At 17.6% G+C, this 17470-nt stretch overlaps 1 protein-coding gene across 3 annotated transcripts in view; it reads left to right on the top strand.

Moving 5' to 3' along the window:
* LOC122717617 (stabilizer of axonemal microtubules 1-like) overlaps window positions 1-17470 on the top strand; it is a 32545-nt gene that overhangs the window by 3485 nt on the left and 11590 nt on the right. Inside the window, exons 2-11 of one of the 3 annotated variants that reach the window (XM_043941847.1) lie at window positions 684-732; window positions 3634-3690; window positions 3771-3815; window positions 4613-4762; window positions 6750-6939; window positions 7773-7930; window positions 8848-9129; window positions 9917-10106; window positions 10871-11111; window positions 12871-12967. In XM_043941847.1, coding sequence (XP_043797782.1) covers window positions 4637-4762; window positions 6750-6939; window positions 7773-7930; window positions 8848-9129; window positions 9917-10106; window positions 10871-11111; window positions 12871-12901 — 1218 coding nt within the window. In that variant the 5' untranslated portion in view covers window positions 684-732; window positions 3634-3690; window positions 3771-3815; window positions 4613-4636 and the 3' untranslated portion in view covers window positions 12902-12967. Of the gene's footprint in view, window positions 1-683; window positions 733-3633; window positions 3691-3770; window positions 3816-4612; window positions 4763-6749; window positions 6940-7772; window positions 7931-8847; window positions 9130-9916; window positions 10107-10870; window positions 11525-12870; window positions 12968-17470 lie in introns of those variants that run through there. The other 2 variants (XM_043941848.1, XM_043941845.1) reach the window with 2 other exon arrangements.

The following is a 17470-nucleotide window of genomic DNA, read 5'->3' as shown; positions in this document are numbered from 1 at the left end:
TATATATATATATATATAATATTCAATATAACATATAATATAAAATATTTAATTATTAATTTATTTATAATTAATCATTTTAATGAAAAGTATAATAAATAAGTATATAAATCAGTATATAAGTATAATAGTAAGTGGATATATATAAGATATATGAAAATTAAATTTATTTTTTTAAATAAAACTATATATTTTTTATTCATTTCGTTTCTATAATAAAAAATTTTAATTTCATATATAAAAATATATAATAATTTCTGAAAATATATATTTTTGAATTTTAAAAACATTCTAATATGAAAGACAAGAAAAATATAAACAAAAGAGTACCGTTTTGTATTCTCTTTGTCTTTTTTTAGAAATTGACATTTCAATTAAATTTTACAATTATTATTTCATTGCCTACTATGATATTAACCTTTCATATCGTGACGGTGTAAAATTATTTATTTTTTATTTGATATTAATATTTTAAAACTTTTTGATAAAATGTAAATATATTTTGTTTATTTAGTTCCTTTTATTAATTATTCTGATATTATAAACGATAATTAATATCATGGAAATCTGTGTTCCTGAACTGTAAGTTATTATAGTATTTAAAATTATAAATTCAATTTTTTATACATTTTAATTTAATTTTTTATACATAGCAAAATTTAATACATTAAAATGTATTGCAGATGCAAACCACAACCGCAATCAATTATCGAGGCAACGAAGAAAATTAAGGTAATATAAAATGTAACTTTGAGACATGTTAGGTTAATACATGTGAAAAATTATATAATCAAATAAAACAAAATAATAAAATTTGAATAATTATTCCAAAAATATAAAAATCACCTGTTTTATTAACAAGTGTGGAATTTAAAAATTCTTTGAATATAATTTTTGTAATTTTTTAATTCCAATATATTTTAATTAATGATAAATAATAATTAAAATAATCTTTGAATGTAGAAAAATGAATATCTGAGGATATTACAACAATTATAAAATAAAAAAATTGCAAAATAACATTCAATAGACGAAATTTTTATAAAAATATTATTTTTAATAAAAATTTCAAGAATTATTATAATATGATGAATACTAATAAGAAATAATTTAAAAAAAGTAATAGTAATAATAAGTAATAAGTAATAACAATAAAAAAGTAAAAAAAATTGATATACAGTATAAGGAAATTTCTATAAGAATATTTTTCAAAAAAAAATTAATTTAATAACTAATATTATCCTTACTTTTAATTATTTCAAATATTATTTTTTATATTATATTAAGTTTTTTTTTTTATTTTATTTCATTCATATCTTATTGCATTCTCTAACTTTTTAATATTGTATTGCTTCCCATTTTTATATATTATATATTATAAAATTCCTCACAAATTTTTCAGATTAAAGAAATGTGAAGAATTTCATAATTTTTTTTTTTTTTTTAATTATTTTGAGTCTTAACTATTGTTTTGCTGAAAATGATATTATTATGGTTTTCTTCAATAAATCAAATTATAATGTCCTCTAAAATCTAAGATCGATATATTTATCTGCATTCATCTTTGTAGAAATTTTACAATTTAATTATTGATATTTTAAAATTATAATTAAATGCTATCCAAATTAAAGTTTCATTGCAGAAATTTCTACTTATGCTTATAACTTTATCTTTATGAATAACAATATTTAAATCTGTTCAAATCTTTAAAATTAAATTTTTTTTTAAAAGTATCATAATTTTTTATTTTCATTTTACATCGTATAATTTTTAACAAATTTTAATTTTGCATTTCTTTATTTGTGTAAGAAGTAATTTTATTATCTTTTTAATTAATTTCAAATGCATCTTGATAAAAAAAATAAAATAAAATTATATACTATATAATTAAATTAATATAATAAAATTTGTTGTTCATATTTGTTGTTATATAATTAATTGCAAAATATTTTTTATTTCACTATATTTATTTATTATATTATTTCTTTAAAATGAAAATGATCGTATTCTTAATGCATAAGGGCATTGATATAATGGTTTCTATCATATTTCTCGCGTAATTTTAGAAAATTATGTACAAAAATAAATTTATTTAATTTCTATTATTCATTTTTTTAATAGAAAATCTGGTATCTTCAAAAATCAAAATTTTTTTCGCGGCAGTATTATATTACATAAATATTATTTGAATATTTTAAAATTTTGTATTATATTTTTAATGCTCATTCAATGTCTCAATGTATATAGAATAAAATAAAACTGAGAAAAATTTATAAATTCTTAAAGAAATTTTGCCTCATAATAATGTTTGTTTATAAAGTGAGAATATGTGAAGAATATGTATTTTCTTATATTTGCTATTTCACAATTTTCGGAATATTTTTTCACATTAAATATACATATTTTTAAAATAAAAGAACTTTTTATAATAAATTTATTATGTTCTTATAAAAAGTTTGTTTATTATATTCTAATCCTTGAAGTTATTGTATACTTATATTATATTATATAAAGAATTATAATCTTAGAAATACTAATGAATAATTATTATATGTGATGAATAAGTAATCATTATTATTTTTCTTTATCACAACATTTTGTATTTCCATTATTTGTATTTTTACAATTATATCTATGCGAATTTAAAATTTGAATTTTTTTTGTGCTTATTATTCATAATTTCTTTTTTTAATTTTTCATTTCTTAACTATTCAATCTATATTATATAGATGGAATGAACATTAGGTGGAATGAACATTTTCGAATCCATGAACGTGAACCATCCACCTATATTAACAATAAAAATATCTACTTTTTCTATTTTCAGTATAATTTCTGATATAGCATCAAATATGTAATATTGTTTTTCTTTTGTATATGTCCTTGAAATATTTGTAATTAAAAAATTGCAAATTTGTAGATTATAAGAATTGTATCTACCATTATAAATATTAAAGTATATTTTATTATGACATATTGTTCTTTGATTTTAACTATATTAAAAATTGATTAATTTAATTTTCTGCTTTTGCTTTTTCCTGTTATTTTAATCTAGTTTTGGAGATTCTTTTGTAAACACTAGTTTTATCAGTTTACAATATTGCAAAAAATAGTTGAGGATTTTATGAGAAGAACTTTTATCTTAATAAATAATAAATAATACAAATAAATCATTATCTTCATGATAATTATTTTTTTTTCAATTAATTTTTTGTTTGTATCTAGCTCAATTTTTAGCTTATTCATTATTTATCAAAATGTTTCATTATTAAAATCATTAAGATCAGTGATGATCTTCGTTTCATTAGAAACAAATAGCGATTAGTTCGAACGAATAATATTATAAAATTAATAATAATAATATTATATTAATATTAAAAGAATAATAATTATTATTACAAAAAAATAAAATTTGAAATTATTTTATTATATAAATGAAAACAGGATCACTTTTATTGCATGAAAAGATATTACATAAAATAACAACAAAAGTTTTATATTAAGTTTTAATAAAAATTTTCTTTTTTCTGATATTCTTTTGCTATTTTAAGAATTTCATTTTTAAAAATGTTTGTATTATTATAGAAATAATAAATTGTTTAACTTTTAAAATATTAATATTTATTTTTTCAGTTGAATCACGATGAATGCTGTAACTGCTGCTGTTGTACAAATCAACGTGTATGTTATGTAAGTACTAATATATTATTATTTTTATATTAAAAATTTATATTGTAAATCATTGTTTTAAAAACTTTGTTTATTTACAGAAATATGTGCAGCCAGAAATACCGAAACCCTATACCCCAATTCGTGTAAGTAGAAATTAATATAACATTTATATTAATATTTATATTATATTTATATTAATATAGCATTTAATATATCATTAGATATGTGTTCTTATTATACATAATGTCTAGATATGGTCGAATATATCAAAAAAGATTAAAAATATAAAAAAAATATTCAGAGTATTATTTGTAACGTAAAAAGTTGTTTTGTATAAAACGATACATAAAATGATGTATTTTTATTGACAAAAGAATATAAAAGATTTCAAAATTAAGTTAATTTTTTAAAATGATTTTTTTTTACATAATTATCATTTAAATATTTCTTGACTTGCTTTAAGAATATTTTTATTATTATTTAAAAAAACTCAATAATGACAAATTATAGTTTTTGAATTTTTTATGAATTTTTCATATTTGCTTTATAAGTTTTCAAAAAATCAAAAACAAGTTTCGTACTGTTAGTAAATTTCTTGATAAAACATGATAAAATTTTTAGCTTATATCAATATTTTATTGTTATTATAATAAACGAAAAATATGTTCTGAACTATTTAAAAAAAAATTCTGGATCAACCAAAATTTATAAAACAATTCGAAAATTTGTTTAGAACTATTGTCACAAAAGAAAAACAAAGATCTATATATGTTCAAATGAAGTTACTATTAAAAATTTGTCTATATTTCATTTTTGATAAAAATAAATGATAATATTTTTAAGTTGTGCTATCTTTTTTTCAAAAAATGTAGTCCTTTCATTTCAAATTTCTTTCCTTAATATTATTTTATTATAAAAATAATCTAACAAATTATTTCAGCATTTTTGGAAATCAGGTTTACCAATGGATAATAATACTACATATCGACTTTCATATTGGGAATGTCCAAGTGTTGGTGTGGAACCTATTCGACCACGAGATTGGTTAGTTACTGGTGATGGCGAAATATCCGATAATACAACATACAAAGTAAGATAAAATAAAACTTCTGAGCTGAGAAATACGAGACATAAATGATTTTTTTTTTTAATTAAAATAAAAAATTTTTTTTATTTAAATAAAAAAATATTTGCATATTTATATTCACGCATATTTATATTCATGCATATTTATATTCATTTCAAATTTCGAATATATTAGGAATGTCATTAATTTTTTCATTTTAACGTCAAAAAAATTTATCATCAAAATCTATGCATTAACATATATTGTTTTTTGATTTCTTTAAACATGAAACAATCCAAAAATTTGAAAAATTTAAATTAACTCTCTATTAAATCATCTGCTATCATTATCAATCGACATAAATATTTGTTTGTCGTTTTACTTTATTATAACCAATTACATTTGGTACATAAACTTGAAAGTTGTTTATGAATTTTAGTAGCATAATTTTTTTCTTAAAAAAATAAATAATTGGATAAACATTACAATTGACGGGATTATTTATTGTAACATTCGTTGTAAATTAGATAATTATGCAAAAAAAGAGTTATCTCACCGATTTCGATGCCTTAAAATATATAAAAATTCTATTTTGAACAACTTTTTCTTGTATACATATGCCACATATGTTATTACTATTTGGTTTTAATTTATACATAAAAATATGTCAAATAAATCGTATCATATTTTTAATATTTTATAGATTAATCTTAGTTTAAGTTACATTTAAATTAGATTAGATTTAATTATTAGATTAAATTTATGTTAAATTATCTAATTTAAAACTAATTCAAATTTAAATTAATAATTTTAAATCTTAATTAAATAATTATTTGATCATATTCTTTTTATAGTAGTGATAATAAATGAAAATACTATTATGATATGTATTAGAGTTATTATATATTATTTCATTTGAATTTTCCTTGTACTATTAGCCGAAAATATTTTTTCCATATTAAAAAATAATATGGAAAATCATTGGACTATCATTATTAAATAAAAATTCTTTTAAGTAAGTACAGAGCATTGAATTCGACTTTCTTTTTGTGGAATATTAGATCGTATTATTATTAGATCTCTCTATATAAATATCTTAATACAATGATGAAAAAAATTTTTATTTGTAAATTCAATTGAGACTTAATAATAAAATTTAAAATATATCTGAAATTAAATAGAAGATTTTTTTGAGAATATTTTAGAAACTAAATTGTTCAAAATGATGATCTTGACAATTATATTAATATATTTCAAGTAAATCCAAATCGATGAAATAATCTCTTTTCTATAGTTATTGTAAATTATCGATATACAAAAATAAATACGAATCTAATAATAAGATTAAATGATCGGTAAATAAGTTAAGAAAAAGATATTAATTAATATCTTGTTTTTTTCTTTCTATTGATGATAATTTTGAAACAGATCTTACTTAAAATACATCTCGCATGTAATTATCTAAAATATTAATAAAATATATTATTTAAATAATCATTCATTTTATATTATGATTATTAGTAGGATTTAAAATAGGATCGTAAGATTTCAGTAATCAAGAACCGAATGTAGTCACGAATGAGTATAGTCACTTCATGTCTGTATATATGACAATAGATATAATACAATATATTTAATATTTTTCTATATAAAGAACTGATCAAATCACAAAAGCACTAATTGAAACTAATAATTACATTGGAATCAGATTATCGTGATGATGATCGACAATGAAAATTATGTTTTTCACTATGATATAAATAGAATAATTGATAAATTTTAAAATATATTTTTGATAGTTATTGTAAATTATCGATATATAATAATAAATATGAATCTAATAATATATTTGATAATTAATTAATTTAATATTGGATGAAATAATGTATTAATGAATATGTTAATCGACTTAACAAATTAATTATTACGAATATTTTTTAAATTAAACAAGATTATTTAATTTAAGAAACTAAAAAAAAAGGTTATTAATATTTTTGAATGTTTGTTTCAGTCTAGTTACTTCAGTCATCCATGTGTAAAACCTGATGCACCTTGTATACCTTGTGAGAAACAATGGCTTGGTAAAGGTCCTATGCAGGATGTTACAACTCAGAAACATGATTTTACATGGAAGTCCATTCCGCAAATAGAACCTTATAAAGCAGAACATAATTTATTCTGTCCTCCTGCTCCGTTACTCGGTAAATATATATATATACTTATATACATTAATATATATTTATATACAAAGTTTGACAAAGGACAATTTAAATTTCTTTTCAAAAAAGAAAGGTTTCAAATTATTTTATTGAGTGAACAACAAAGTCAGACACGTGTTATCATTAGTATATAGAATTTTGTAAGTTATTTTTGAAATAAAAAGATTCAAACAGCATCAATTGCAAAAATAACATTGAAAATAAATAAATTATATTACCTTTTTATATTTATTAATTATAATATTTTTTATTGCAAAAAAGTTTAAGAAGAAAGGAAGAAAAATAATAATAAATTAATAATTTTAATAAAAAAAATATATCAAATATTTTATTATGAAATATTATATATTTTGAACAACATCAAACATTTTAAACATTATCAGATTTAACAAATAGTATTAGAAGGTAGAGAAGAAAAAGAGAAAAGGAGAGAGAAACTTATTTTGATTTTGTTATACTTTTATACATTAAATTTTACTTGTAGCAAAAATAAAACAAATTTTTCTAATTATGAATATTAATTCCTTATTTTTTAATATTCTTTTTTCCTAATCTTGTATCATAATATTGTTAAAAATAATAATATTCTTAAAGAGAATTCCTAGAAATTTTTGACATAATATAATGTATCTCATAATTATATTTGAATATTTGAAATTTATAAAAATTTCTTTTAAATCACAAACAAATAATTTTAAATTTTTCTTGCTATATTTTCTTATTATTTCTTGTTATCTTTTTATTATTTTTTTTTTTTATATATATTATGAATAATTTATATTACAACTTAATTTAAAGTTTTATATCTTTTTTAGATGATACAACATATAAATTAAGTTACTTTGAATCTGATTGTGCCTCCAAAATACCTCCACCATCTTATGCTCCCATAAGAAAATATGTTAAATCTGATATTCCAATGGAAGATTACACGACATATAAACTTAGTTATTGGCCAACTGAAGCGAAGAAGGTAAATATTTATAAATTATTAATGTTTTTTAATATTTTAAAAACAAGCTTCTTGAAAAAATATTTTTCTTCTAAACAAATAATTTATTAATTTTTTCTTAGAATTGTAATTATTATGAATATCAATAAACATTTATTATTTCATAAATTTTAAGTAATCTTATTTATAAGAGATTCTTTATTTCATAAAAATATAATTTTTAAATTTTTAAACGATAATGTATATATAGATATGTGTATATATATATATATATATATACATTATCGTTTATATATATATATATTTATATATATTTAATAAAATATATATAAATATTATATTAATAAAAAATATATATTTAATAAAATATATATATATATATATATATTTGATAATGTATACATAGATGTATATATATGTATATATACATAGATATATAGAGCGAGAAAGAGACATTGTTTTTATACAAATTTTATTGCACTTTTATATATTAAATTATTTAAACTAAATTTTTAATTAAATTAAAAAATTTATTGTGTTTTATTTATAGTAAAAATAAAGCAGATTTATTTAATTCTGAATATTACTTTTTTAATATATTCCTTTTTTATTTTCTAATTTCTCTTTAATACTATTGCAATATATGAAATTTTTGTAAAATAATAATGTTCTTATAACAAATTTCATTCACTGTCTCTTTTTAAACATGTTTTTAAAAATGCTCCATATATGTTATTTTATTATATATTTTCTAAGTTGCTTTGAAATTTCTTTTTTTGTTCATTTATGATTTTTATTTTTTTTTCTAATCTTTCAGACGTATAATTAAATGATTTTTGTATTTAATTTTGTGTCATTTTTGGATAACAATCACTTATATTCATTAATTTTCACATTATTATTAAAATATATTTTTAACATTTTGTATTATTTTTTAGGAAGAACCTTCCTGGGGCAAAAAAGAATATATGCCACCAGTAGAACCACTAGAGGGTTGCACAACTTATAAATTAAGTTACTGGCCACAAACAATAGAAAAACGTTCACCAATAATAATACCAGAAAACGATAATCTTTTAAGTGCTGGTTGTTGCACAGACGATAATACAACTTACCGTCTAAGTTATTTTGGTTGTGGAGGAGATAAACGAAATCCTATAATACAACCTAATAGTATTGAATTTTCATCTTGTCCTTTGTCTTATGATACCACTCATCGTGTAAGTAAAATAAATAAATATAATATAATAAATAAAAAAAAAGTAAAATAAATAAATATAATATAATAAATATAAAATAGATATAAAATGGATAATGTTAAATTAATAGATATAAAATAGGTATATAAATATTCAATCATAATGATAAATGATATGATAACAAGTATTTTTTATTTATCATCTTCATATGCATTGAGATATTAATCTAAGTTATAAAATGTTTAACACATGCTGGATTGTACAAATGTTAATTTTAATGTAAAAATATATAATATAATTTTTTTCAATCACTCAAAGTAATTATGAAATAATAAAAAACATGATATCGTTCTTCAATGTCTCGAGAGATTTCTAAGAACATTAATGTATCATAAAACTTTTTACGCGCAATACTTTAATCTTTTTATCTTTAAAACTGCAGTGTAATATTCTCTAATATTTTAAAGCGATTGGAATTTTAAATTTTTTTATTTTTTTCATTATTTATATATTTTTAAAAAAAATTGGGATAATATTTTATATACAATTATATACAATATAATATATTTAAAAATTAATGTATTTAAACTAGAAATAATTTCAAGTTTATTGATGGTGACTGATTTTCAATTTTTTAAATGTATCTTTTTTTCTGAAAAAAATTTGGAAAAATTATATTATATAATATAAATTATATTATAAATTTATAAATATAAAAAAGATTAATTTTATTCGAAACATTTTTTTGTCATTTTTTTGATTATCAGAAATGAAAAATCAATTATATTCATATTCTTTTTTTTTTCAGATGAGTTTCTTAGGTAATTGGTGTTTCAAAACAGAACCTCCAATTTTACCTTGTGAGAAACAATGGTTAGGTCGCGGGCCCATACAAGATATAACTACACAAAGACATGATTATACATGGAAAAATATACCATTAGATCCAGATCTTCGTTACCATGACAATCTTGTTCCTGCAACTTCACCTATTGAAAGTATGTAACATTAATTCATTTTCTATTTTGGAAAATAATAATATATATTTATAATGTATATTTTTTTGTGTATAAGAAAATTTATGCAATTTGGATAAAAAAAGTATGGGATTTCTAATTTTTATAATAAAAATCGTTCTTTACATTGTTATCCCAATTTTATGAATATATTATTTTCCTCAAAATGTAAAATAATTTATCTAAGAAAAATTTTTCTGTTCTATTATATTAAAAATTTTTATATCCAAATGATCGTTTTTTATTAATTAGGACAATAAAAGTTCTATCTTTTTTTTTGCATTACATCATGATAATAATATGTAATCATATATTTGTTGCTAATTTTTAGCATAAAATTAATGTTTTGTATCGCACGCTATTTATTAAAATCATTAACTGACTTATTTTTTCCTAATATCTAAAATTGATTGCAATAAAAGAAATATTTCAAAATAAGAGAAAAAATATATAAATTTATTAAATTAGAAAAAGTGTTAAAAACAATTTTAAAATCGGTTTATAAAAAAAAAAATAAATTAGAAAATAAATATTTTCAACGGAGTGTATTTGCAGAAAGAGCTTATTTTAAAAGAATTCATCATAAATTCTATTATATAAACAATATGTTTAATAAACAATTTATAATAAAAATTGTCAAGTTCATTTTCAGATCACATACTTTATTACCAAAATCATATATAATCTATCTGTATCAAATGTTATTTTTTTACTGTTTATTAATTCCACTAATATATTTCTTTCAGGTTGTACTACATATAGACTCTCCTATTTCGAAAATGATCTTAAATCATTAATACCTCCTCAAAAATATGCACCTGTACGTTCTTGTCGTCCATCAGATATTCCATTTGAATCAGATACTACTATGCAGTTGAGTTATCAACCTGTGGAAAGTATAGTTCCAGTTGAAAAACCTTGGGCTGAAAAGCCTCCTTATCAACTTCCAGTTATTCCAATGGAAGATAATACTACATATAACACAAGGTTTTTAATTCTATTCAAATTATTTATATCTTCTGAGTTCACATCATCACAAACAAATCTAAAGAAATTAATTTTATATGATATATACAAAATGCTTCAGTTGAACATTTTGATATTATCAATATACAATATATAATATATTTTGCAACTTGGAAATTAGAGATTCAAATAATAGCTATCGTTAATTATAATGTAATAAATATGAAATTCCGATTAGATTACTTGAACCATCAAATATTATACCACGTTTTATACATGCCATGCATATTATATAGAATATTTTTATGATATTTTTTTATATATAACATCTTAATGTACACATTTTTGAACAGTCCATTTTACAATGGGTGATCAAATTATAAACATTTCAAAATCACTTGAATTTAAAACTTTGATCAAAAATAGAAATGATCGTACAAATGATGGTTCTTAAAATAATATTTGATTACTGCAACAATATTATTAGTTAGATTGAATTTTATAAATAATTATTTTTGAATTATATATTATAGAATTATTGTTTATTAATTATTATTTAGATATTTGTTAAATAATTATTATTTTGATTTAATAATGGAATTGAATTGTATGAATAATAATTGTATTTAATGTTTAGAATAATCATCTATTTTTAAAATTATTACTATTATTTACAATATAAATAATTAAAAAATCATTAAATAAAAAATTGAATTTTATATTTTTATATTTTAAACTTATAAATGTAACCAAATGTATAAAATATTGATTATATAATTTGTTATTAAACATAAAAAAGATATATTATTATTTAATTATATTATTTCAATAGCTTTATTTCAATAATTTATTTTAAATTTGAAAATAAGTTTTAAGTCAGTTTGCTAATTTTGTGCAAATTTATCAAATTGTGAACTTTAAAATGATTATGATATGATTATGATAATAAGAAAAATAAAAATATAAAAAAAATTTCATTTATTTCATACTGGTTACAGAAATTTTGTAGGTACCATAATTTTAAAATGTCCAAAATAATTTGATTATCCACTGTAATTTCTAAATTAATAATCTTTTTATTATTATTGGTAAAAAATTATGAATCAAGAAAAATTATAGAAAGTACAAAGTATTGAAATATTTTATGTAATTCATATAAAACTTGCAGTACTTATACAAAATAATTATATAGAAAAGGCAATATTTAAGCTACATTTTTATTTTATTCAAATTAACATTTAAACTCTTTATTTGGATTATATTAAATTCAACATTTTTATTGAATTTTACTTTAATAGGATTAATAATAATTAAATATAAGTATCAATTATTTTAACCATAATCTTTTCTATAATTTCATCTATGATTTATTACATAATTGGCAATTAAATATAAAGATATAATTAGTCAAATTAATAAAATTATTAAATACTATTTTTCAAATCAATATGAAAAAATTAACTTTATTAACTTAGATTATAGATAATTAACTTAGAACAACATATAAAATATTTTAGTTAATTAATATACTTTAATTAAATAGTTCTGAATTTATAAAATGAATTTCATTAATTATTAATGTTACAATTATATAAAATTCAATGAGATTATACTTTTTATTAATTAAATAACAAAATGTTCTATAATCTTCTATAAGATAAATAATATAAAAATAATATTTTTAATAATGTGTTGATATAGAATATAGAAAATTTTGGTTAACAATTATAAAATTATTATTTATATTAATTTTAATTAGTTTAATAACTGTTTTTTTCAGTTATATGTTGCCTGGTACATTGTGTCCATAATTATGAAGTATTTGTAAAGTAAGTCAAAAATTCAGAAGTTAAATAAAAAATTTATATATATATATATATTAATATCTTTCTTTCTTTATTAAATGTAAAAAAAAATATAAAGTATTTTAAGTATAATTTAAAATCTATTCAATTAAGAGTATGACATATTAATAAAATATTATTTATACTGTTTAACAAATTGAAATGTTTCGTTACATTTGCTATATTTACAAAATAATTCATACATAGTTTTTTTATTTTCTTTAGTTTTTGAAAAATTCGAATTTTTGTAAAAATACTTTATTTTTAATAAAAATTAAATATTATTAAAAAACTAAGAATTTTCATTCAAAAATAATCTAACTATTAGAAAATTATTATTAAAGTTAATAATAGAAAATTATGATTAATAGTTTTAATTAATAAATATTAATAGAACTGAATTATACAGAATAATATATTTGAAGGACATATTTGGAGTGTCAATTGAGAGAGATCAAAACAAAAACAAAAGTTAATATATAAAAATTTCGATTGAAAATTCATTTATAAGCAGAATAGCTTATATTTTATTTCAAATAAGATAATGAATTATTTCAAATGTTTTATTTTTTTTTTTTTTTAAGTAACACATGAAAAGTAATTTTATTTTAAACATTATTCAAATAAATTTTTGCAAAATATTTGACTAAAATAAAATAACAAATAATTTAACATAAAATATTGAACTGAATGAATTAATTAAATAAAAATATTTATGCTTCAATAATATGTTTTTAATTTATATATATAAAATATTACATATCTGGAAATCTATATTTCTTGATGCAATTGATATGATAGAATTAGAAAATTGATTTAAGATTTTATTTAAAAAAATATTTGATAAAATGAAAAATAAAATGAAAAATAAAATTATTTCAAATGAATAATAAAGAAATAATCTAAAAAAAATTTGTATATTTAAATAAAGTAACATATGATTATTTAAAATAACATATAGCCAGATAAAATAATATGTTATTTTAACTTTTCAAATAATTTATTTAAATAATATCCAAATTTGGTTATAAGCAATTTAAATTTACATCAGACGAAACAAGATAGAGCAAAATGATATTGTAAGACAGAGATAGAGCTTTATCTTTGCTATGCAAATTTCTATTTGCTTATAACTGAATGAATAAGTCTCAATCCATATTTTTGTATATCAATTTTGTGTTTATTTAGCTTTTGACTTCGACTTTTCAAAGATGTTTCACGAATATATTAATCTAACAATGAATAATCATTAAAGTTTATAAAAGAGTTTATGTATATATTTTCAAAATATTGTGCAAATATACAGAATACGTATATATTATATATGGAGAATTATTAAAACAATATTTTCTAGGAATACATTTATGATATATCTGCATACAAGTTATTACACTTTCCACTATAACTAATTAACAATATCGATACTTGTTCGATAATAAGCTTTCATATTATTAAAAAGCAATACGAGAAACTAATAACACTCATATTACGAAAAAATATTTTTTTTCATCATGATAACATATGACCATATTCATGAAAAAATTGTTTAATTTTTAGTTTCAATGGAACACTTTTCATCTATTTAAATTTTTTAGTACAAAAAAAGATGAATTTTATACTAAAAAAAATATAAAATTTATTTTTTATTATTAAAAAGATAGCAAAATGGTCACTGAACAAATATATCGATTAGACAAATTTCATAAAAAATTGGTATTATTTAATTTTTTTTAAAAAATGAACGGATTTATTATATAACTTAATATAAGTATAAACAGAATAGTATATTGTATAATAACAGAAAGCAGCAACGCTATGAGTAATAATAGTATTGAAAACATTAAATACACATAATATGTAACAATTAAATACACATCATATATAATAGAAAAAAAAGTAAAGATATTGATTCAAATCATAAATATTAGATAGATGTTATTGTATTCAGAATATGAAATATAGCATTAATGTAAATATAGAATGAATAAATTATAGAAATATAAAAAATATATTTTGTTTCATACTGGAAACAAAAATAAAATAATGAAAGGGAGATAATACAGTAGCGCCAATCTGTATAGTTATAAACGTTTCACTAGGAATATTTATAATCTAGGAATATTGAAAAGAAAATTTTAAATTCAATGCAAAAATTAGAATTAATAATAAACAATGAATGTGCAATTCCGATATAACGATAAAATAATTTTTACGACAATAAAATGAGTTCTGTCTTCCTTATTAATATGAATAGTAACTTGGAATCCATATAAAAATCAATATGAAAAATTATCGCGATTGGAAACATGATCAAATCAAATCGTAATTCAAAAATATTAAATTACATGTTTAGTAATCATATATTTATAAAATATTTGATAAGTGAAATAATAAATGTGACGATCTCGAGATATGAAACAAATAATTATATAGAACATATAAAATGCATATTATTATTAAAATATTAATTGTACAATATTAAATGCAAAATTAAAATTGTTATAAGACTGATGGGAATGAGGTTAGTGTATATAATGTGATATATACATTTTACATGATATATACATAAATCTTTTTATTTATTATTTTATAAATCTTAGTTAATAAATAAAAAAATCATTAATAATGAAATACATTTATAATTATTACATACAATTATATTCTCAAATGTATGTAAATTTTTATTAAAATATGTATTTTAATTTTTATAATTTTTATAATTTTAATAATTTATTTTTCTAAATAAATTATATATAAACTATATTAATAATATTAATATTATTGTTGATTCAAATCATAATATATATATTTATATACATATTTTAATTTTATAAATAGACTATATATATATGTAAATATACATATATACATATAAATTAAAATATAAATAAGATAAAATATATTGTGATAAATAATGAAATTGTATAATATGATTAATTTTTAAATATATATTTTTAAAATTCTTTTCAAAAATAGATAATTTATTAAATATTATTCATAAAGCAATATTTTTTTTTAAAGTATATGTTATATTCATGTAAAAATTATTTTGTGATAAAAAAATTATAAATTAATTCAATTAATTTATATAAAATTTTGTATTCTAATTTAATTGACTCTTATTAACTATATGATTAAATATTAATATTATTTTGTTTCATTGTTATTAATTATTTCATCATTGATATATTAATAAGCAATAAAATGATTTTTTTTATTAATTGATACAAATAAAAATTAATTGAATTAATTAATTGAATAATCAATTTATATAACTAAAAATGTTAATATAAAATATATTAATTAGTATATTTAAATAAATATTAATAAGTATTTATTTGTTTTTTAAATATATAATTGAATCAGATAATGAATTGCAGAGTTAAATTTCTTAAGATTAAAATATTAATTCATTAAATCACCAGAAAGATTGAATGAAAATAATCTCAAGAATTTCACATATTATAATATAGTTTGAATGCTAACTTTTAGGGTTTAATGGTATAAAAATCAACTCTTGTAATATTTAGTATTTAGTATTTTGTAATATTGAGTAAAAAAAAATGTAGAATATAATATAATTATATGATTTTGATGATACATGATAATATTATGATTTCTTAATAATATTAATTAGATAATTCTTACATAATGATAATAGTTCTTGTAATGTAAGAAAAAATAAACTAATTCAAATAAATTTTGTATCAAAAAAAAAATTTTTCAGGTAAAAGATATTTAGTAAAAGTTTCAGTTTAAATTTTGTGTAAACTCTATGTTATGTTTATTTTTTATTTTTTTTTTTGTAAATTATTTGTTTATAATTTTTCATCAAAAATATTTTTTAATTTTATTAAAAAATTTTTAAATTTTTTAATTTAATTTTATTAATGTTAAATATTATAAAATAATTATAAAATAATATTGTTAATATTAACAAAAATAATAAGTAAATTAATCTGTATTACATTTACATATTTTTTTCAATTTTTTTAAACAATACTAAAAAAATGTCCAATTCTAAAATATTTTTGAATTGTATAATATTCATAATATTAATATTTATTTTTTTGCTTAATGTTTATTTAATATTTTATGTTTATTAATATTTTTTTTTATAATGCATTTAAATTTGAATGTTCAATTTTCAAATTAAAAAACTATGCTGATAATTTAAAAAAATGGATAAATTTTAAAATTGTATAAAATGATAATATTTTAACGATATAAAAAATTGATTTTTCAACAATTATTTTAAATAATAAAATTAAAACCTAAATATTATTTTTACAATTTTTAAAACTTAAAATTTCAGATTAATGAAATAATATGCTTCATCTAATAACATCCATTATTATATTGAATAAAATGAAAAGATCATATCTAATTAGAAAAATTCAGAATTTCAAGAATGTACTTATTTTTCCTGTTTATATCTGATTTGTAAAAATTTTGTTTACATTATATTGGATTATGAATAATAATTAATTCTGTTATTTTATGTCTATTATTATTCATATCTATTGTTAAATTTTT

This window comes from Apis laboriosa, unplaced genomic scaffold (genome assembly GCF_014066325.1).
Source record: "Apis laboriosa isolate Shangri-la unplaced genomic scaffold, ASM1406632v1 scaffold53_cov140, whole genome shotgun sequence".
NCBI classification, from domain to species: domain Eukaryota; kingdom Metazoa; phylum Arthropoda; class Insecta; order Hymenoptera; family Apidae; genus Apis; species Apis laboriosa.
The sequence above is the reverse complement of the archived record's forward strand: the minus strand, read 5'-3'. Positions and strand labels throughout refer to the sequence as shown.